This window comes from Emydura macquarii, unplaced genomic scaffold (genome assembly GCF_026122565.2).
Source record: "Emydura macquarii macquarii isolate MOO-44397 ecotype Brisbane River unplaced genomic scaffold, CSIRO-AGI_Emac_v2 contig_2768, whole genome shotgun sequence".
Classification (NCBI taxonomy): domain Eukaryota; kingdom Metazoa; phylum Chordata; order Testudines; family Chelidae; genus Emydura; species Emydura macquarii.
This window is the reverse complement of record NW_027132905.1, coordinates 23,630,190-23,651,871: the sequence shown is the minus strand read 5'-3', so window position 1 is coordinate 23,651,871 and position 21,682 is coordinate 23,630,190. Positions and strand designations below refer to the sequence as shown.

Here is a 21,682-nt window from a genome sequence, read left to right as displayed (position 1 = left end):
AACTTCATTATATTGCACTTGCAGATACATGTTCACAAGCATTTCCACATATTGCTTATAATGTGTGTTTACTCTAGTCATTGAGTGAATGTGTCAAAAACAGAAAGTATGGTGCACAGAGTAAGGAAAAAAGAGTTATCCAGCCCACACAGTGAACTGGAAAATTACTCCATGTTGCATCTCCATGCGCTAGAAATAATGCCTACTCCACCACATGGGAATAGCACCTCATCTGTTATTTCCCTAAGTGGCCTCTCTAAGACTCAGATATCAACTTTGCACTAAAATTTCTTTTCAGTCTTTTCACTTGCCTTAATGAGACGGGACAGGCCCCGGAACAGAATCCAAGAGGAAAAACAGCGAAGAATTGAATCAGCTCAGTTTTCCCAGTTGATAGAAACCTTATTTCTCTAATGGATGGGCCAAGTCTTTTCACCGTCTGAGGACGATTTTAGTGCCTGAATAGATGAACTTGTCTCCAAAGCTATCAACCTTATCCTTTTCCAAAAAGATGGTCTGAGCAAACTGAGTATATAATATTTCATTAGAACACCATAAATACAATGGATATCTTTACAAGCAGGAGTATAAATGTGAAGTCCATTTTCAGAGATACTTGCGCTATGAGAGGCTTAATTATCAAGTATGATAATGCATATTTATTTGTCTAAGATCAGGCCTTTAGCAATGTGAACTTCTGCGATGAGTTATCTTATTACTCCCATCCCAACCCAAATCCAAGCATTTTATTATTTCAACTCTTATTGTACAAAATTTGAGCACCATGATAAAGGAGAAAAGGCTGTCACATAATGCCCATTTAGAGCATGTGTAAATCTCTGAAAGACTGAAAACTCACTTTTTCAGCTGGGCGTGTAACATAATAACTAATCGCGTTGTTTCCTCCAGTTCACGGACCAACTGATTTCTTTTGCTATTCAATTTCAATCTAGAGAAGACAGCAAAGGTGGAAAATAAGTTAAAATGACATTTATAAATTAAAATAAAGACCAAAGGGCAAATTGTGCCCTTACTATGCAATCCCTCTGAAACTAAATGGGACTAAATTAGGACAGTAATCAGCCCTATGTAACACAGTTCTATACTTTTTGTGTGTGTTTTTGGTTGGTTTGTTTTTCAAAACAGCTTCAAGGAACACTAAAATCTGAGGCCGAGTCCTGTAAAGGCTTACTTCTGCATGGAATACTGTAGCAAGCACTATGCCTGGCTGTGTTTCTAAGATCAGTCCATAGACATTTTTAAAGCAGTAGTTTTTGGATAACTCAGGAGGCATTTTGCCAGTCAGAGTCAGATTCTCACAATTAATGCACCAGAAATGTGTTTGTGAATTATCCTTTCACTCAATTTTTTTAATAGGGTCCATAGCCAAGGTTTAACAATTTAGCTATAATATTCATGTGCTGATGTTTTAACTGAATTCTTAGATAATTTAAATAAATCAATCCAACAATGTGACACAGATTATATTTTAAGACATCACAAGATGAAGTTTACAAGACTAACTGTTGATTTGGAGAATGGACATTTCCCTGCCAATTAAGTGTTGAATATGGTACTATTATACCAGCTTTAATGTTCTGAAACATATTTCCACACACACAAGCAGCAATTTATGCTTTAGAGACATTTAGAATCCCAGTTCTGAAAATCTGATTACTTTTTTCCCTAGTTTTATATTTATGTCATTTCTAATTTTAAAAGAACACAGGCTGAACATAGAGATAATGAATGTGTCGTATTTAGAGATTAACTTGAATGTGTAGCTAAACATTTTAAAAGCATCCTACTCAGAACTACAGTTTAAGGGCCCTGCAGGTCTAGGACCACTGAAGTGAACAGGATCATTGACTTCAATGGGACAAGGAGTGGACTCTGTATAATCATCTCAACACTTATGAACAGAGATTTGATGTACGACCTACATACTATTTATTACTTGTACTGTGGTAGCACTTGGTGCTGTACAAACACAGAACAATGGAAGACTGTCTCTACCACCAAAGAGTTTACAAGCTAAATAACTTGTACAGTTCTTTCAAAGCAAAGAATATTCAAGTTACCACAGAAAAGTGCTGGCTTCAAAAGTTCCTTACGCTAATATTTTAAAACTGAAACACCTTTAGTGGTATATCATATTGCTGCAAAGTAAAAAGTAAATTCATATCACCAAAAAAAAGAATCTTGTTTTTAATATTCCAGGCATTTTCTCTTGTACCTTCTAAGCTATTTGTTAAAGAAACTTTTATTTTAATTGCTAGACTATGGTATCTGACTAGGATGTAAATTGTACTTCAATAGGCAGAAATTAATACTAGAGTCATAGAACAGAGTAAGTCTAATAGATTCAAAATTATCTGAGTCTGTTAGTTTTTGGTTACCAAAAACCATTGTCTTCTCTGTAATTTTACCTATATATACTATGTGAAAACCCAGGGACCAATAGGTCTTTTAGATATGAAAGACTAATATTTAGTGCAGATGGGAAGTGACAGATGGAAGGCATTTGAAAACCATTTTGGTTCCTACTCCAATAAGTCTGGTTTAGAAAGTTAACAAAGGAGATAGTAGAAGTTTGATGTAGAATACTTGTAAAGAAAAGAACAGGGAATGCATTTTTCATGTCAAATATTTCTTCAAGTAAAATAGCTTAAAAAAAAATCACACCACCACAGACATTTATGATCCAGTGTAATTTCTGGAGTTACATAGCATATGTCTAAGCATCCAAACTCTAATGAGTGCACGCAGCTCCATTGTTTTCCTTCAGCTGCTTAATGTCTCCAGAGCAGTGCTAAGTAGCTGGAGGAGATCACAAAATCTGCCTCTGTAATTTGTAATGAAGCATGATATATTTGTGATTGTGTTTTCAGTGGGAGATTCTCCATACACACCCCTGATGGGAAAAGTGGGTTTTACAGGCACTTCCCTTCTACAGCTCTCCTCCCACTGAAGAAGCTTTGCTAGAAACTCATCACCATAATACCTAGGATCTAGTTTATGTAAATAGAAACCAAATGAATGTTAGGTATTGTAGACACTGCCTGTGGCTTCCTGCACCATTAATAGATTAAATCCAGTTTAACTAAAATCAAGCTTGTCTACGCAGCCAGTTAGGATACGGCAAGCTAGAAAGTGTGAATGTATGGTGCACCAGCTTGTCACGTACCAGCTCGCCATGTGAACCATGTTTGTTGCACATCCTGCCTTGCTGCACACTTACTGTGTAGACAATCCCCAAGAGTCAGTGAAAAGACAGTCAGAAGAGCTACCTGTGTAAAATGGCCAAGACATGGGATGTGTTGGACCTCCTAAAAAACAAGTTCCAGACCAAAGAACCTTCCACTGGGAAATTCTTGCCATCAAGCCTGAAGATTTCAACTTAGAGATAAATAGCAGGAGCAGGAACAATCAATACTTATTTACACTGTAAAGCATAAAGGGTAGGAGCAGAAAGGGGCAACATGGTCCACTGGATATGGCACTGGGCAAGTAATCAGGAGTGCTTAGTTCTATTCCCGGCACTGCCATGGACCATCTGTTTGACACGAAGCAAGTCATTTCTCTCAATGCCTCAATTTCCTTTCCCATCCTCTGTCCATTGTCTATTTAGATGAGGTCTCTGGGGCAGTCTCACTATACATTTGCACAGTACCCTAGTGCAATTTGATTTCACCCTCTTTTGGGGCCTCTAACTACTACTATAACACCAATAAAAATCAGATAGCCAAGTCCAGCTTATTTAGGGCACATGGAAGTGAATATTTTCACTTATAAATTTTATGGATAATACCAAGATGGGAGGGTTGCAGGTGCTTTGGAGGATAGGATTAAAATTCAAAATATTCTGGACAAACTGGAGAAATGGTTTGAAGTAAACAGGAAGAAATTTAATAAGGATAAATGCAAGTACTCCACGTATAAAAGAACAATCAATTGCACACATATAAAATGGGAAATGACTGCCTAGCAAGGAGTACTGTGTAAAGGGATCTGAGGGTTATAGTAGATCACAAGCTAAATATGAGTCAACAATGTAACGCTGTTGCAAAAAAAAAACAAAAAAAAAAACTGAACATCATTCTAGGATGTGTTAGCAGGAGTGATGTAAACAAAACACAAGAAGTAATTCTTCCACTCTACTCTGAGCTGATAAGGCCTCAGCTGGAGTATTGTGTCCAGTTCTGGGCACCACATTTCAGGAAAGATGTGGACAAATTAGAGCTATCCAGAAGAGAGCAAAAAAAATTATTAAAGCGCTAGAAAACATGACCTATGAGGAAAGACTGAAAAAATATAGTTGGTTTAGTCTGGAGAAGAGAAGACCGAGGGGGGAATAATAAGAGTTTTCAAGTACATAAAAGGTTGTTACAAGGAGGAGGGTAAAAATTGTTCTCCTTAACCTCTGCATAGGATAGAACAAGAAGCAATGGGCTTAAATTGCAGCAAGGAAGGTTATAGGTTAGATATTAGGAAAAATGTCCTAGTAGGGTGGTTAAGCACTGGAACAAACTGCTTGGGGAGGTTGTAGAATCTCCGTCACTGGAGATTTTCAAGAACAGGTTAGACAAAAATCTGTCGGGAATGGTCTAGTTATTACTTAGTCCTGCTTTGAGTCCAGGGGACTAGACTAGATGACCTATTGAGGTCCCTTTCAGTTCTATACTTGTATGATACATCACAATCATATTTTTAAAACATTTTCTGTAGTAGAGGGAAATCTGGGATAACCCGTGCAATTGAAGCAGCAGGTGTTAGCTAGAGATTAGAAAGTAAAATATGATAATTTAGCTATGTGAAGTTCTCATTGAATCCAGCCCTTTCACGTAAAGAAAAATCTGCACAAGCACTGAAAAGCAAGCTTTCAGGGTTTATAAGAGTTTTGCAGTGTGGAAACCAGATGGAAATTTTAATGAACTCTCACATTTAGATTACATGTTTCCTATTCTAATGATATGAAAGTATCTTCAACTCCATAAGGCATAATTTCTTTTGAAAAATAGAAGCCCTACCCTGACAGCTGTTGCATTCTAGACTATTCTTGATTTATATTTTTGGGCAGAGGGTAGCTTTTTTAAATTTATTACTAGATTAATTTCAGCTAGAAATTTTAGTCTTTCATCTCACTTCAGAGAACTTCTGAAATATTAATTAAGTTCATAGCTGTACAAACTTCAAAGTGTATACATATATCTGAATTCACTGTTCTTCATAGGATGGAAATTTGATGCAGAAGTCAAATGGGAGTCTCAGTGGTATCATTAACAAAGGAGGATGGCACTACAGAACAATGTGTCTAAAACAGAAGCTTTTCCTCCCTGCTCCCACTCTCAATTCTTTTGAGACATCCCAAAATGAGTGTTTCCATGAGCTTCAAGTGAAGGTGTTAATTTCAGAATAGTAGTAGGAACCATTCATTTAGCTCGAAGTGTTTCACAATAGTAAAAACTCATGTGATCAGAGATCTCTAAGGTGCCTGGAATTTGTATGAATATATTTTTAGCATACTTGCATAGGACAGCAACTAATTCCAAAGAATAAATGAGACTATAACACCACCCCGAAAATGTAGACAACATGTTTCATGCACATGAACAGTCATGAGAAGATGGCTATGAGTAACATTACACCAGACTCTTAGCAATATCCACCCACATTAGTTTGTCTGCAGGTTGACAACTGCATTGAGACATAGCCTAGATTATTTTACTCCCTGTTACTACTGTACTTTCCCTGAGCATCTCATATTGCAGTTGAAGTAATCACTGGGGCAGATTGTAGGTTACATTTCTTTTAATTAACACATTTATCAGACTTGGATCGTCCACTTGTCCATCTATAATCCTGCAAAGCATCAGGTCATTGGGAACAACATTTTTAAAAGGCATTGGAATGAAAAATATGATTTAAGAACTGATTTAAGAATACAATTCACTTTGTTTGCAACTGCCAGGCTCCATCCTGCATAACAACTGAGGGGGCTACTGCATGCAGCAGTCTTCCTATGGAGACATCGCTCAGAGCAAAGGATCCTCCTGGATGGTCCCAGAATACTCAAGGGCATTTCTTACATTCCCTGGAACAACAGGTTTGAAAGCAGGGTCGATATACAGCCTTCCTAAGCACTTGAGTTTTACTCTGGGGGAAGGGGGAGTTAATTGAGGTTCTTTCAAATAAAAGCTTAAAAGCAGAAGGTTTCTTAGCTCCGCATGGACATTCCCAGAACCTTGGGGCACCCTGCTATTTTGCCATAATAAAATTTGATCATTTATTCTTATTCTCTCTCTCAGCCAGTAATTTAAACTTTCCTCTGCATCTGGTTACATACCGCTCTGTTAAGGCTTTGCTTTGAGTATCTCTTGCAGCTTGAAGGTCTTCCTCTAGACGTTTTCTCTCTATCTCCAATCTTTCCACTTCACCCCGAGTCCACTTCCGGGGGCTAATGAACCGCATTTCCTTTAAGAGCTCCTCCTTCTCATTGATTAATATTAGTCGGTCCCGTTCTGAATCCAGCACACCTGGCCAGGCTTCACTATCCAGTTTAGCCAGCTGTATTTTTAAGTTCGCTATTCTATAGAAAAAAATAAAGTCCACTTCACATACAATGTTTGTGTTTAGTGACCTGAGCCCAGCTGATACAGGACACATGTCCACATAATGAACCACCATGACAATAACATCCTGACTCAACATCTCAGCCTGGAGACTGAACTACCTTCACCTGCTGGCTTTGTTTACACTATGATTTTTCAGATCCATGATTATCAACAGATGCAGCACAACAGGTGGTAGCACCAGAAGAAGCTGTAATGTATGTATGTAAGACCCAGAAGTTTTTAACCTCGACATCTTCTAACAGTGGTAGACACCAGACCCATCTGAACATTGCCTGAACTACTGCTTCCACCAGTTGGTGCTGTACCCAGTGGAAGTTAGGGGAATGAAAACATCTTGGTATTGATGCTAGAGATACTCCATCCAAATCAGAGTTGATACACACAGGCAGTGTGGGGAATACTGATGTGCACTGCTACTATCAGTGCTTTTACCTGTTTTGGGGATGGAGAGAACTTTGTACTTCAGGGCTGTGAAGTGCTCTCGAAAAGTTACTTACATTTCAAATGAAAAAACTGATCTTGTACTGACAGAGCTAAAATGATGCTAGATAGTTCTAAAGGAATTTAAATATTGAATGTTGAACAGTTTTAGTAAAGCACATTTGCTGCCACATTAAAGTATAGCAAGATCATATATTGCTAGTCAAAAGTGTAACAATATGAGTGGTTATACTAACATTTATAACCCTAACTAATGCATATGGTTGCCGTGGGACTGAGCTTATTCCTAAAACCTCAGCTCTGGGTTTCAGAATTCTTGCACTGAACTACCTTGTTCAAAATGTAAGTCCAGATTTGCAAATATCAAAGCAATAAAAATTTAACCACAGACAGTAGTAATCAATGTATGTGTACACGAACAGTCAAAGGGGTGACAAAATATCACTCTGAATCACTAGTCACTTATTTGGAGGCTGCATAGAAGTTTTGATCACAGGCATTATTCCAAAGCCCAACATTAAACTTTATAGTCACTGGTATTCAGGGCTGTACCACATCATGTTCAAGAACCCAAGAGAGGAGAGATGGGAACTGAATAATCAAAAGAAGGGACTCAACAGCAATAGCTGGTATATTTGTAACTATGATGATTTAAATAGAGTCACAGCTGGAGTTTTAGTGGGTAGCTATATAGCATATCAGATTGCATAAGTTTCCATTCTAGCTACCTGGACTCTAGTCACTTAGATTTTTGAAGCTTCTCCCTTTAAGGATGAAGTTTTCCATGCTTTGTCTCTGGCCAAATGTGAACTTATACAAAAGAAAGGTTCAGAAGTTTTGATACAAAATATGAAAGATATTTGGCAAGAGGTTGGTTTTTGTTTGTTTGGGGGGACTCTTTTTTAACGGCTCTACAGCAGAAAAGGCTGGAGATTGGGCAGATTAAGTTTGGCATGTAAATTTCCCTCATTGGGTATTAGTTACATATCTCATTCAGGGTGTGTTAAGACTGGAGTTAAACTCAAGTCAATTGGTTAACAATCTGAGTTTGCCAACACTTTTGTACACACTAGTCTGGATACACTAATTTGTTCCAGAACAGAAATTTCAGGATGAGCATGTACAAATGTATTTATTAAGTCAGGTAAAGAGGCAGCGAACTAACTGGAGTGTGTAGTGTAGATACACCCTCAGGTATAGACTAAATCCAAACCCTGATTGGTTTGTCAGAGTTAGCAAGATTACAGCAAAGTGGGTGGAATTATAGGGGGCAGCTACTGATATATGGTTGTCAAAGGCTCTCAAGACTCAGCTTCAGCCCTCCAGCTCCAAAGGCCAGGAAGACCAGAAGTCCATAAGACTCCATGAAAGGGAGGCAACCTGGGCAGGACTAAGCCTAGCTAATTTATTGTGATGACACTAGAATGGATGTAAATGCTTTTTCTGTCAGTTTTCTGCACAGAAGCCACATTTTGGGGGCCCATTCTTACTGCAGAGCCAGTTCCCACAGCAGGGTTGCTTCTTAATTAATTTAAATTCTATAATTATTAGAAATTCATCCTGACTATTTTTAGGCCTTCTTAAAGCTATTTTGTTTCTGACTGCCTGATTAAGGCAACAGTGTGCTCCAATGAAGAATTCACAGTGGCATTAATTTATAATCCAAGAATTCCTCAGTGCATTTTGAAGGAATATGAATTTTATAAGAGGATTGCTTGGTATTAATCTGATCACTCCTGGCATACATTTGCATGGATATGGCTTTTCAGTGGAATTTGCTCTCAGTGTTCTGCACACATTCTTACACTTTTTAAAAAACTAATCCTGAATTTTCCCCTGCTTTACAAGTAACCATTCTTTGCTTTTTGGATTAAAAAAATAAACCCACCTTTAAAGTCCAAAAAAATTCTTTCATTGTTATAGAATAAATGCTTTGCAAACGACTTGGCATTTAGCTGAAAACTCCAGCCCTTCAGCATTCAGCATTCACAGACTGAACATTCATGCTCATGTCCAGATTTGCATTACAAAGAAATCAGTGATAGTGGGTTCTGACTGCCAGGCACAGAGTGTTTCTGAGCACCTATCCCTCCTGATTGCTGAAGGAAGTGGAGAAAAGGACACTTAGTTTTATTCTTAACTATAGTCTTTTTAAATAAAACAATTACTCTGGATTGTTCATTTGCAGTCCTGATATTCAATCTGACTCCTTTGTTGCCCCAAACAAGTGGCTCCCTCTTTTCAGGAACAAATCAGAGCATGTGCACTTCTATAACTATGTGGACCCACAGTCAATTACAAATTCAAGTAGTCAGATATGCTTCTGCACTTCAATGGTTGATGCAAATTGCACCCACCAAAATGGAGGTGGATCTTTAGGAAGTGTGTTCTTAAGTATAATTGCAAGAACATATCTAAAAGTTTTTTAATGCTCGTTGCTGCAGCAATGGTGTCAAATATGTCATCAAGTCACTAAAACATCAATTTAAGACCTTATAAGACAAGTGTACTTTAAAAGATGCGACTTGGTCAAGGGTTCAGTCACCATGGCTAGTATCTGCTGTCTAGTTCCATCCTTGTTTATCCCAATTTGTTTAAGGCCTGGTCTACACTTTAAATTCAGGTAAACATAGCTTTGTTGCTCAGGGTGTTAAAATTCCACACCCCTGAGCAACACTGCCATGCCAACCTAACTCCCAGTGTAGATTCGGCTAGGATGATGGAAGCATTATTCCATCAACCTAGCAACCACTGCGTGGGGGAAGTGATAGTCCTACAGCGATGGAAAACCCCCTTCCATGGTATAGGCTGGTCTACACTATGGGGTTATGCTGGCAAAGCTACAGCACTGTCATTATGACACTACAGTCCCCATAGTGTAGACATACCCTTTGGCCTAGTCTGCACTACAAAATTAGTCTGGCATAAGTCGCTTTGCATTGGCCTTTCCCCTTCAAGAAGCTTGGCTAGCTAAGGATCAGACTATCATCAGGCCCTTGAATCTTTTCCAAAAGGGATGTTACGCATGGATAACAGGAGGAGACCTACAAGTAGTCTGGCCCTCTGTGTTTCCATTAAATTAAATGTTATAAGTAAGTTAACCTTAGGTAACTCCTATTTCCAGGCCTTCCATTTTCTCTTTCCAGATAAATCTGTTTTATTAGCCCTGAATGTTCACTTTTCCCAGTGGGACTCTCCTTTTTACAAAGAGTCTCTTTACAGAGCTTGAATCCCTGACTCACTTATGGAAAAGTACCCATTAGCTTACTTGGTTCATTTGGGAGAGTAACAGATCCTGGGTACAGGGAAATTCTTATTCGTCCTACAGACTCAGCATAAGGAGCCTCTCTTTTAATTCCACTTTGCTAATTTATGGAGAAGGTGAGAAACACCTTGGGTTGCAAATTTTCTGTAATTTTAAATAGATTTTGAAAGTCGGTCCCAACAATATAGATACTTCCCTGCAGGTTAGTTTCCCTCTTTCAAAGCAGGACAATAAGAGTATAGAAATTAACCTGGGAATTATCATCCAATTAGCCTTTTAGATGTGGTCTTTAAAATCTATTCCAGATACCTTTTAGGGAAATAAGAGGATTGGGCTGAGAGCTGTAACCTTTTTGCACAGAACAAGCCAGCTTTAGGAATATAGCCACTCAGCTATAGTTAATTGTTTTGTGATCTCACATTTGATCTACAAATACTGTTCCCCCAATGGGGGAAAATTTTATGTGGCCTTTATGGATTTGAAATTTGCTTTTGAATCTGTTGAGAGAAGCCATTTTAGGGAGAAGCCATTTTAGGGAGAAACTTGTAAGGGCTTAGTTAACCTGAGACCTTACCATCTTTTGAGAGCCCTTCATGGCCAAACAATAGCTAGGGTTAGGATAGGGTGGAAGGATGAGCTAACAGATCCTACATCCATTATAAAGGGCGTGTCATGGTTTATTGTCCCCCTTTCTTTTTAATTTTTATATTAAACAGGTACTGGCCCCATTAGAGAGGAAACAGAATTTTGCCCCTAAAATTCTGAATTGACCAGTGTCTTGCTATATGCAGGTATGGTTTTGTTGTCCCAAACACCTTTGGATCTGAAACGTCCATTACAGGATTTTAGCATTTTTTTGTCAGCAGATTTAAAAGTCATCCATAGATCTCAGAAATATTTTGGAAGTTTTGAATAGTAAGCTAAAGAGGGCACTTAACAGCTCTGTTTTCCAACACGGTTGGCTTATTTGGAGGGGTGGTCTACAGACACAGAGGCAAAACTGTATGCGCCATCCAGGTCTCCCCAACGTTGAAGACTTGCCACATTACTTACTATTTTGATATTTTTGTCATTTGAGAACTATATGGCTTTCCCCAATCTTGACTCAGGAACCTTTTGTCTCACTAGCTCAACAATTAGAATATCGGTTATGTAGCAATAAAGTTTCAGTTATACATACAATTGCTTTATTTGCCTGATTGTTGGCAAAAACAAGAAAAGACTTATGTGAAATTAATTTTCTTTATAGCCTCTTTAGCCTAAACGGATTATTCTTACCTTTTTAAATTTCATTTTTATTTTATAGGGCATTTTAAATGTTAAGCAAGGAGAAGGGTAGAATATGTGTTTATTTTCTGCATTGTGATGATTTTAAAATGTGTATTTACTCTATTGAGTGTTCTGGTTAATTTCTAGGATGCAATCCTAACATTTGATTTGCATTTGCAATTCCATACAGTCTTCATTGTCATTAAAAGCTGGAGTCTCTCAAAGAAACAGTTGCTGCACGCTGGCCCCCGAGTACAAAAGATCTTTCAGAGTTTCAATGAATGCCCCATCACCACCACTGAAATTCTAATTGTGCTCTTAATGGATTTTCCCCTCAATCACAGATATCTGTTTACATTTTGAACTGTACAGTCCCGATGGCAAGCAACAACATACAAAACACCAACTACCTTCTCTTTGCTTCTTCATATTGGAGACGTAATCTGACCTTCTCAGCCAACTGATTATTAGTGCTTGTGATAAACTAGAAAATAAAGTATAAAAGCAGTGAATTAATAAATAGCTACTGTGCCTTGTGACATTCTGTATTGAAATTATAATGCTGCTAACTTGTCAACTGAATTAAATTAATAGATTCAAGAGATGATCAAACTGAAAATTGTTTCCTCTGGTTGATTTTTTATGATTATGTGCTTCACATTTTTAAAAACTGATATAAAATGCAAGAGTTAATTTGCTCTCCAGTTATGGAGTACAAGAGATTCTGACTAAATCACATTTATGATTGGGGTCCAGATTTCCCCTCCTGGCATTTGAAAACCACAGTAGGGGACTTTTTGCAAGGTATTTTTTATCACCTCCCTCTTCTGAAATGTTACAATATGTCTTGTGTTGGTCTGTCTTATCTAGATTGAAAAATCTTTAGGACAAGGAACGTAATGGCTACAATTTTAATACGAGACCTTACTACAGCAACATGCTATTAAATCTTTACTGAGAAGCAGCAAGAAGCCAACTTTTTTATGTGCAAAAGGCAAGATGTGTGGATTTGCAGGCCTCTATATATTGCCAGACACTGGAAGAACTCACCACAAGGAATCACTCATTTTAAAGCCCTAAGGATTTGCACCTATTCCATAATTCCCATTTACAATAATAGGATCCAAGGATAAAATATACTCCTGTGGAAAGGGCCAATACAAGAGTTATGCATCACGTAAGTGCCACCTATATTTTAAGGGGTAAATGAGCCTGTGATCGTCCTTTACACAGAGTTGCATTGTACCCCTATTTGTGTAAGCCTTCCAAGCTCTGAAATTGTAACAAGAGTTGAAATATTTTTTTTAAATGGTAACATTACTCATTTACAATTCAAATTCTCAGCTAGTAGCAACTAATTTCATAAATGACCTAGCCCTGCAAGTTTTTGACCTTCCTTAAAGCTAAATCCATAGGTAGCCTCAAAACATTCCCTACATTATAATGCTTGCCTTATAAGGGAATATTCCATATCTCATGGAAAAAATATTTAGTGGGGGAAAAGGCTGGGCATTGCAATGCTGAGCATCACAGCACCTAACTTTAAGGCACCTAGAAAAAAAATCACAGGAATAATCCTGGAATTCCCAAAGCTGAGTTAGGTGCCTATACAATGCATGGGGAGAGATAGAGGCCTTAGCATGTGATCCACAAAAGCCAGCAAGCCAGCCAGGGAGCCATCAAAGCTAGCCAAAGGGAGATGCCAACCAAAGGAGTATATGCTAAGTCCCACCCCACTCACAGAAATAGGCACCTAAGTCTAGGTTGCAGGGAGGCAGTTATCTCCACTTGAGATCCACAAATCAGAATCCACTACCAGCGAGTCATGTGGCTTAGGGTATGTCTATACTGACGGCGGCAAAGTCACCACCGTCAGATCGATCTTTCTGGATTGATTGAGCGGTCAGTGTAGACTCACTCAATTGATCAGGAAGTCGACACAGTAAATCCACCCCCTCAAGTGGCATAGTGTTGCGTCAATGGGAACGCGGTTCCCGTTGGCGCAGTGCAGTGAAGACGCTGCGCAGAAGGGAAGCATAGAGTTGATGGGAGTTACGCAAGCTACTCTGCATTGCTTGCGTAACTCCCGTCAACTGCTGCCGAATTTCCAGGTAACTGTAGACCAGGGCAGACCCTTCAGCCACTTCTTGTGGGAATGAGTTAGGCGCCTAGCTTGCTGCATGCAAAATGGCTGAGGAGGAAGAGGTGGTGCTGCCACCCACCCTATAACTTTTAGCCCAGTGGTTAGAGCACTCATGTGGGATACGAGATACCCAGGTTCAAATCCCCCCATTCTGTCAGCAAGGAAGGAGGTGGGAGAGCCTTGCTCACATCCTCTCAGGAGGGTGCTCTAATGCCTGAGCCATGGGATATTCTGATGTGGGGTTCCCTCAGTCTCTCCTACTAAAGCTGTTCAATTGTGGATGAATAATGAAAGATTGACTGGAGCAGGGGGACCGAGCCCAGGGTTTCTCACCTCCCAGGTGGGTGTCCTAACCACTGAATTATAGAGTGATTCTCCCGCACTCTGGCCCAATAACTATCGTGGTGGGGAGGCTGAAGGGAGGGAGAGAGAAAGAGAGAAAGAGCTCTGCAGTCCAGTGGTTAGGGAACCCAACTTGGAGGTTGGGAGATTCCTGCTCAAATTCTCTCTCCCCTACTGGCAGAGAGGGGGAAATTGAACCTGGGTATCATACCTTCCAGGCAAGTGCTCTAACCGCTAGGCTAAAATTTAGAAGGTGGCTGGACACCACCGCCATCTCCTCCTCCATTTTGAATGGAGTTACTGGTAGAGTTACGTTAACAGATCAAATGAAACTTCAATGAAAACCACATTGATGTTAAAACTCTGAAGGCTCATCAATTAATAGTTATTTGTCCTAGCTTGAAGACTTGCAATATGGCATCATTGATCTCCAGTGCAGAGGAACATTTTTGCATGTGTTTGACTCATGTTTTACTCACATTTCCTGAAACATCTGTTTGGGAGCTAACATCCAGATACTGTGCAGGTAACAAAAGGCTGGAGTTTTCTGAGGATGTACTGCTGGTCCATAGGTCTGACTGAGAACCTCTGTCAGTCACGAAGCCATCCTTTAGCCTGGCTAAGCTCTAAAACAAGAATTCACAAAGTCATCTCTTTTCTTGCCAGAAAAACATCACCAGCTGCACAACATTATTACATTGAATGAGATATTTTAGTTTGAATAAAAATCACAGTGACCCTTCCTTGATAAATAGTTCCTTACTAGGGACATTTATCTCAGAGCAAGTTTTTTTAATCATCAGGGGGTGTCTTTGATGTTCTTGTCCTCATTTTAGAGATCTGGGGATGATAAAGTGATTTAATTGCAGCAAATATCGTCTCATACCATGGTTTGTGATCAGTAAATAAAACCAAAAGGATGACAGCTCCACTCCAAACATGATGTTGGGTCATTTAATGTTCATTCCTGAACTAGCATTAATATTCTTTGAAATAAAAGAGAGATAGTCTGCCTTAGATATTGTGAACATTTCCAGTTACATCAGCTCAACTTTTCAAGAGTGTTTGAAGGCCATGCCTTATTTATTTCATCAGTGGCTCATCATTTAAAATTGTTTCGGTACCTGAATGAGATCTTGTTTTTCCTTCTCTCCTGAAGTGATTGCTTTCTTGATAGCTTTCATTTCACTTAATATGGCTTGTGCTTCATCAAGTTTGTATCCACCTTGAGTATCAGACATTTTCATATCAATTCTGCATGAAGAGTTACAAAATAAAAAGAGGAAAGAAACTTAAAATACTCAAGATATGTCCAAAATAATTAAGATATGTGACTCTGTAGTTCAAATTTATTAAAGAAATTTTAGGTGAACACATTCAAATGCCAGAACACGTGCAACTTTCTGTGCCTGCCACCAAGCATGTAAACATTCTTAAATATGGGCTGTCCTCAATCATAAAAGGAGAGAACAGAGTTAGTGAATGATCCTGGTGCTTTTCCCCTTTTGAATAAGTTACTTCATGATAGGCAAGTACATTAACCTTGAGAATTCCACTATTCTGAAGCTAACCAAGAAGGGCTACTTTAATGCCATTCCTTTAGTTTTTGTCATGCCCACAATATAAAACAAGTGCATTGAAATACAATTCCTACTATTGCCAACGTTTTATGTTTGGGGTCAAATTCCAATGGAATTACTCCAGCCTGATGCCCATAAATCAAGCACAGAATTTGGACCATACACACTTTTACTTGTGTTCCTTCATGTGTTTGGAAGTGTCAAAAGAACCAACTTATTGAATATATCTACCCTGTAAGTAATAACTTACAGCCTGACCCTGCAAACACTACTGTTTGCGATGTTCACCATACCAAACGGTCGCATTCACAATGTAATAAGCGTTTTCAGAATTTGAGGCCCTAACGTCATGTTTCAGAAAGCACCTGGCCTAGCTGAAAACTTAAGAGGAATCTTCAGGGCTGGTCTTTTCAGATGTCTTGGCAAGATGCCCTCCAAATTTTAGAACATTACAAGGAGTTCTGCACTTGGACAATTGCAGGATCAGACTAAACTTGTATTCAGAATGATGCAAGGGAGACACTTTTGGCATGAGTTTTATAGAATATGCCCTTAATTAGTCTCCAGGTACTGGGCATGTTGCAGCTTCAATCTCTTCAGGATGAGGGAGCTCCTGTTATTTTCTATATAACTTATGTTAGTAGAATATAAAATAGTGGATTTTACAATGTGCATTAAGAAAACATGTAAGTAAACTTGTGTAATCCAAGGACTATGGTATTGCTGAGGAATGCCAAATAAATCTGAAAATGGCAACACAAAGTGTCAGCTCAGTGCTCCAAAGTTAGAATATCAGACACATTTTAGCAGCTAAGTGAAGCTAGCGTCACTTCCAGGTGAGTACAAAATCAAAACATAAGCAACTCCTCATAGTACTCTCTCTTCAATTCTTGCAAGAGACTCATTATTTCCAAAGACTAAGTAGGAGCACCACAGATAGGGGGAGAGTGAGAGGAAGCATTTGCTTAGAATTATGGCTGCTATTACTGCTTCAAACAGCAGCAGGTAGAGATCTGCAGTCTGCAGGGAGGTTGTGAGACATCTGCACAGATCTACCATACAGCAAGTTATACTTAATACATTAGTACAGGCGCTACGCCAACATTTTTAAACACGTTAGGATGGAAGTACCACTTAGCCATTAATACACAAACAATATTGTATACTGAGATCTTCAAGCTACAACTGTACACACTCCACCTCTCAGCCCAGAGTGACAATTACAGATTCCACAATCCATCGAAAGCTATCATCCATTTTAGGTTCCTGGATGATATAGGGTCTGAATTTCAGTAGGGGTTTAGCATGGTTTCTACTAGTCATGGCACTTTTGGCACAGTAGCACCCATGTGCACACGTGAAAAATGGGATTTGCATACACAAATTGTTAAATTGTCATGATTGTTAGAATTTGTAATCTGTACGTGCTAGCAGGCCCATTGATGGGTGGACAAAGGGGGCAACTGCCCAGCGATTTGCCCATAGTCCACCCCCAGGCCACCCCAGGCCCCACCCCACTTGCTGCATCCTCCCCACCAGCCCACCTTCCTAGCTTGGCCTCCTCTCCTCTCTTCCACACTCCTTTCCCTCACTTGGCCTCCCCGCAGCCACATCCCTTCTCTCTGCTCAGCTCCCCCCCCCCTCCCCCGCTGCTTGCCACATGTGTCCCTCTTCTCCCTCCCCCACTCGCTCCCCTGCATCGCTCCTCTCCTCCCCTGCCATTGCTCAGCACATCCTTCCTCCTCCCCTTTGCCACCACTGCTCATTGTGTCCCTCCTCCTCCCTTCCCCGCTCAGCCTCTCCATCTGTCACTCGCTGCCTGGGGGAAGGGGAAGTGTAGAAGAGAGGAGGGGGACTGAGCGATGGGGGAGGGGAGAAGATGCAGTGGCAAATGGGCTGAGAAAGGAGAAGGGCAGAATTTGGGGTGGAGGTGGGGCCACAGGCAGAAGGGGCAGGGCCAGGCAGGACTGTTCTGCCCTGGGGCTCAGAATTCCTGTCGATGGGCCTGGGTGCTAGTGCAACAAGGTGTGAACAAGTATAAGCCAAGACTGAGATCTGAAAGTTATGCCCAGAGGTCTTTGACATATGCAAAAGGCAGTCAAATCCTTTCCTCCTTAATGGTGCCCTAGCAAAGACTTTTCTCTTGATACTGCCCTCCCTTGAAAACCACGAAGTGTGACACACCGAGGAATCTTTGTATACACCAGCATTTTAATTAAAGTTAGAATAAAAGTTAGAATTAAAGTTAGAATAAACCCAGAAGACAGAAATCAGACTCCATGAAGTTAATATATATTCCTTCCTTCAAAGTGTCATTAATCAAATCCTCTTAGTTAATGAGAAGGTAAAGTTAATCACTGCACATTTTCCCTGCTTCCATACTGGAGATCTTCCTTCTTGAACTCAAGGAGGAAAGTTACGTGTCTACATCACAGTAGAAGAAAGTTTGACAGGCTTAGATTTAAGATGCAGTTGACAGAAGCTGCAGCACCTAATACAACAGGGTCCTTGTCCATCATCAGGGGTTCTAGGACGTATGGTAATAAAAATAAATAATCCTCAGAGACCTGACATATGTCTGAAACCAATATAGTAGATGGTAGGCAAGTGGTTTGTAAACTACAGAGGAAAGACTTCCTACAAATTTGTGTGGAAACCAGTTTCTACATGTTCTGCATATTAAATAAGGCACAGACATCATGTGAAGTGGTGTTTTCTCTTCAACAGAAGTAGGCTGAACAACTTGACAGCTGGTCTTTCCCTCCTCCCAAAGGAATTCTACTGAAAGGAGCTGGCACATCCATGAATTGTAAGTGGTAAAAATTAACCAGCTACACTATATGCCTCATTATTTAAGCAATGCCAACTGCTATTCCTACATAGGTAAGCATCTGGGTCCTTGTCTTTTTACAGCTTTTCCCTCAATGCTCTTAAAAACAATGATCCCTTGAATCAAGACCATGGGCCCTATCATGCCATCAGTGTTAAATAATACTGGATGCAGTAGGTAGCACTGTTTAAATGATGACATAACGTGGCCTCATGCTAATTCCAAAGAGCTCTTCCAACAATACGTCAGTTTCTACTTGCTCCCATTTGCTACACTAGCACTTACGTGCACAAGTGGCAAATTCTAATATGTGCTATGTGTGCTGCTTTTCGAGTCTTTCAATTGTGTGCTCAGATGTTAGCATACCAGAAGCACACCCAAGCAGAGAATCGGCTTGTATTATTCAAGCAGCTAAAGAACCAGGGAATGGGGGTGAGAAAGGAAAGACAACTTCTCATCAGAAAATAAGATGTAGTGTGCATTGAACTTACTTCTTTAGTGTCTGGAAGCCATGCTCTTTGTACTGCAGTTCCTGCCTCATGTGAGCTACCTCTCTCTTCAATTTATTAACCTGTAGTAATTTGAAGAGAAAAGTGTTACATTTTGAGACCGATACTTCCATTAATTTTCTAATACCATATTATCCACACAATCAGAACAAGCTTAATCAGGAGGGGGACTTCACTGTCCTAGAAAATCAATTTAGCACAACAATAGTGAATAGCCATAATTACTACTTCATCTGGACAGTGTTATATCATCATCCTTTACTGGAAAGATATACATCCAGTTCCTAGATGTTATGTGGTATCAAGTTAGGCGCAAGAGATGTGAAATTCTAAACTCTTAAATATAGAAGTTGACATAAAGATTTAAAGGAGACGGATGGTATGCAATGACTGTCATTTTTATTCAATAATGTTTAAAGTCTTTACAGACTTTTTAAAATGGGTTAAATAATTAGCTGCTTATCTGCATGATAAAATCAACTTACTGGGTTGTCCCAATTAAGAGATTTCATTGTACAACTAACACAGTGGGAAGATCATGCAAATTGTAAATACCTGGACCCTGTAGTTTTCTCTATTATGCTCCTCCATAGAAGCCTGACTCACCTACTTTAGACTGTGAACAAGCTGCCTTGGCATCTCCTTTAATATTTGTCATGAGGTTTTGAAGCTTAAGATTATTAGCGGAAAGCAAAGGTCCATTTGTACTTCTTACCCTGGATTTTGTAGTAGCAATTTCAGCTTTAAGAATCTCCGGGTCATATTTAGAACTAGATGATGAGCCAGAGAGCACTAGAATGAAGAGAATATGTTGAAATAAGAATTCTATTCTATGGTAGCATGAGTTTCACAACACAGCACATCACACAAACCTGAAAGGAGAACTCCAATATTGTATACATAACCTGAAGATACAATATTTATTCTCTGAACCCTAATGCTCTTTCCTGAGGAGACCAATTTATTCGTCTTCATCTTCTCTGCTTCACTTCATGCTCTAACACTCTCCCCACACCCTGAGCAAAACAAGCCCTCCCCCTCAGCTTTCCCACACCTCAAGCTCCCTTTTTCTCATCTCTCCCCTTTGCTAGTTCTGCACTTCTTCCAGTGTGACAGCAGTCAGCAGCATGGTCAAATAATCACACTGGGAGTGAATGCCTGAGAAGGTTGGAGATGCAGGATATGTTCCCTCTGTAAGTCCTGACCTAGCACCAGTTCCCAGCAGTCAAAATTCCTCCCTTCTACTTGGCACAGTGCCCAAACACTAGGTTCATGCCCAGTTGCTTGGTTTCCTGCAATACAAAATCCATTAACAAAACACATCACACCACCACATGAGGATTGAGAGAGAGAGAGAGAGAGACTGTAGGTAGGCTTTCAATTTTAAAACAGGTGTTTCTTGTAAACTAATTCATCAAATATATAACATAACAAGAAAACTGAAGAATGCAAAACAGCATTCTGAAGTGCCAGAAGACACAGCAGACCATAGGATGTGCCGCTGCAAATTAGACCAAAGTTCCGTTAAGTGCAGCCTTCTGTCTTCATCAGTGGACAAAACCTTTATGGTTCAGAAGGCGAAATAGCTCCCAGTTGTGCAATACTGTAAGGGGTGGTTAGGGACAAGAAAATTGTTTTTTGAACTTGCAATGATCTATTTATGCCCTGTAGTTCAGAACTATATTTCTGTTTTCATAGATGTTGGCAGGATGCTATCAGAACCCTCTAGTGTGAGCATACAGTTTATAGTTCACAGAGTCCCAAGCAATATACAACAGAAGTGAATGGGACTCAGAGACAGGGGAAAACTTCAAGAAGAGACTAAGATGTGTGGGACTGTTTACTTTAGAGATGAGACAGAGGACACAATGTCATACAAATTGAAATATTGGTATAGCAAAGTTAGATTGGGCACTTCTATTTATCTTCTCAGTGGAGATGAACATTCAATGAAATTGAAAGGCAGCAAAATTAAAATTGCTTAAACACTTTTTAATGTAACCCAGAATTAGCATGTGCAACTCATTGACAAGATATAATTGTGGAAAAGAGCTCAGCAGGATTCAAAAAGGTTTGGTCATTTAAGTGGATGATGAGAACATCTACAGTTTACAATATAAGGATTAAAAAAGCCCAAAGTTTTGGAAGGGATATAAATCATCACTTTTTCAGTGCATTAGCCAACCTCTAACTGATATGGGTTAGGAAGAATATTTGCCTTTCGTGGGGCTCAATGCACATTCTTCTAAAGCAGCTAGTACAAGACCCCTGTCAGACAGAATAATGAACTAAGTAGTTACTAGTATGTTCTAGTATGGCAATTATATTCTTAAATGCATAGATGGTACTACAGACATATCTGGATACAATGACAAATCAGTGGTGTTCTGATGACATAAGCATGAGTCGTTTGGAATGTCAAAGCTGTGTGCTACCTGAATATTTCCAAAACTGTGCTAATGTCTGATGTTTTACATAGAAACGTACATGATGTACTATATATTTTCTGAAATAACATGTAAAGTGGGAATTTGCTGAGGTTAGAATAAGTCAGCATCCAGCAGTCAGGCTGAGCACTCACCACTGATGGACCCAGAGAGCAATAGGGAGTGGGATGAAAGAAAAAGAGAAAATAGGAAGAGTGAAGTGGACAGGAAGAGGTAGCTGG

The 21,682-nt window shown here is 39.5% G+C and overlaps 1 protein-coding gene across 1 annotated transcript in view; it reads right to left on the bottom strand.

Annotated features, from left to right (window-relative positions):
- Positions 1 to 21,682, bottom strand: part of WWC1 (WW and C2 domain containing 1) — a 130,400-nt gene that overhangs the window by 31,886 nt on the left and 76,832 nt on the right. Inside the window, exons 4-10 of the mRNA XM_067566620.1 lie at positions 19,730 to 19,806; positions 18,997 to 19,076; positions 15,220 to 15,349; positions 14,575 to 14,721; positions 12,021 to 12,094; positions 6,347 to 6,589; positions 860 to 949 (exon numbers count right to left, since the gene is read on the bottom strand). Coding sequence (XP_067422721.1) covers positions 860 to 949; positions 6,347 to 6,589; positions 12,021 to 12,094; positions 14,575 to 14,721; positions 15,220 to 15,349; positions 18,997 to 19,076; positions 19,730 to 19,806 — 841 coding nt within the window. The remainder of the gene's footprint in view (positions 1 to 859; positions 950 to 6,346; positions 6,590 to 12,020; positions 12,095 to 14,574; positions 14,722 to 15,219; positions 15,350 to 18,996; positions 19,077 to 19,729; positions 19,807 to 21,682) is intronic.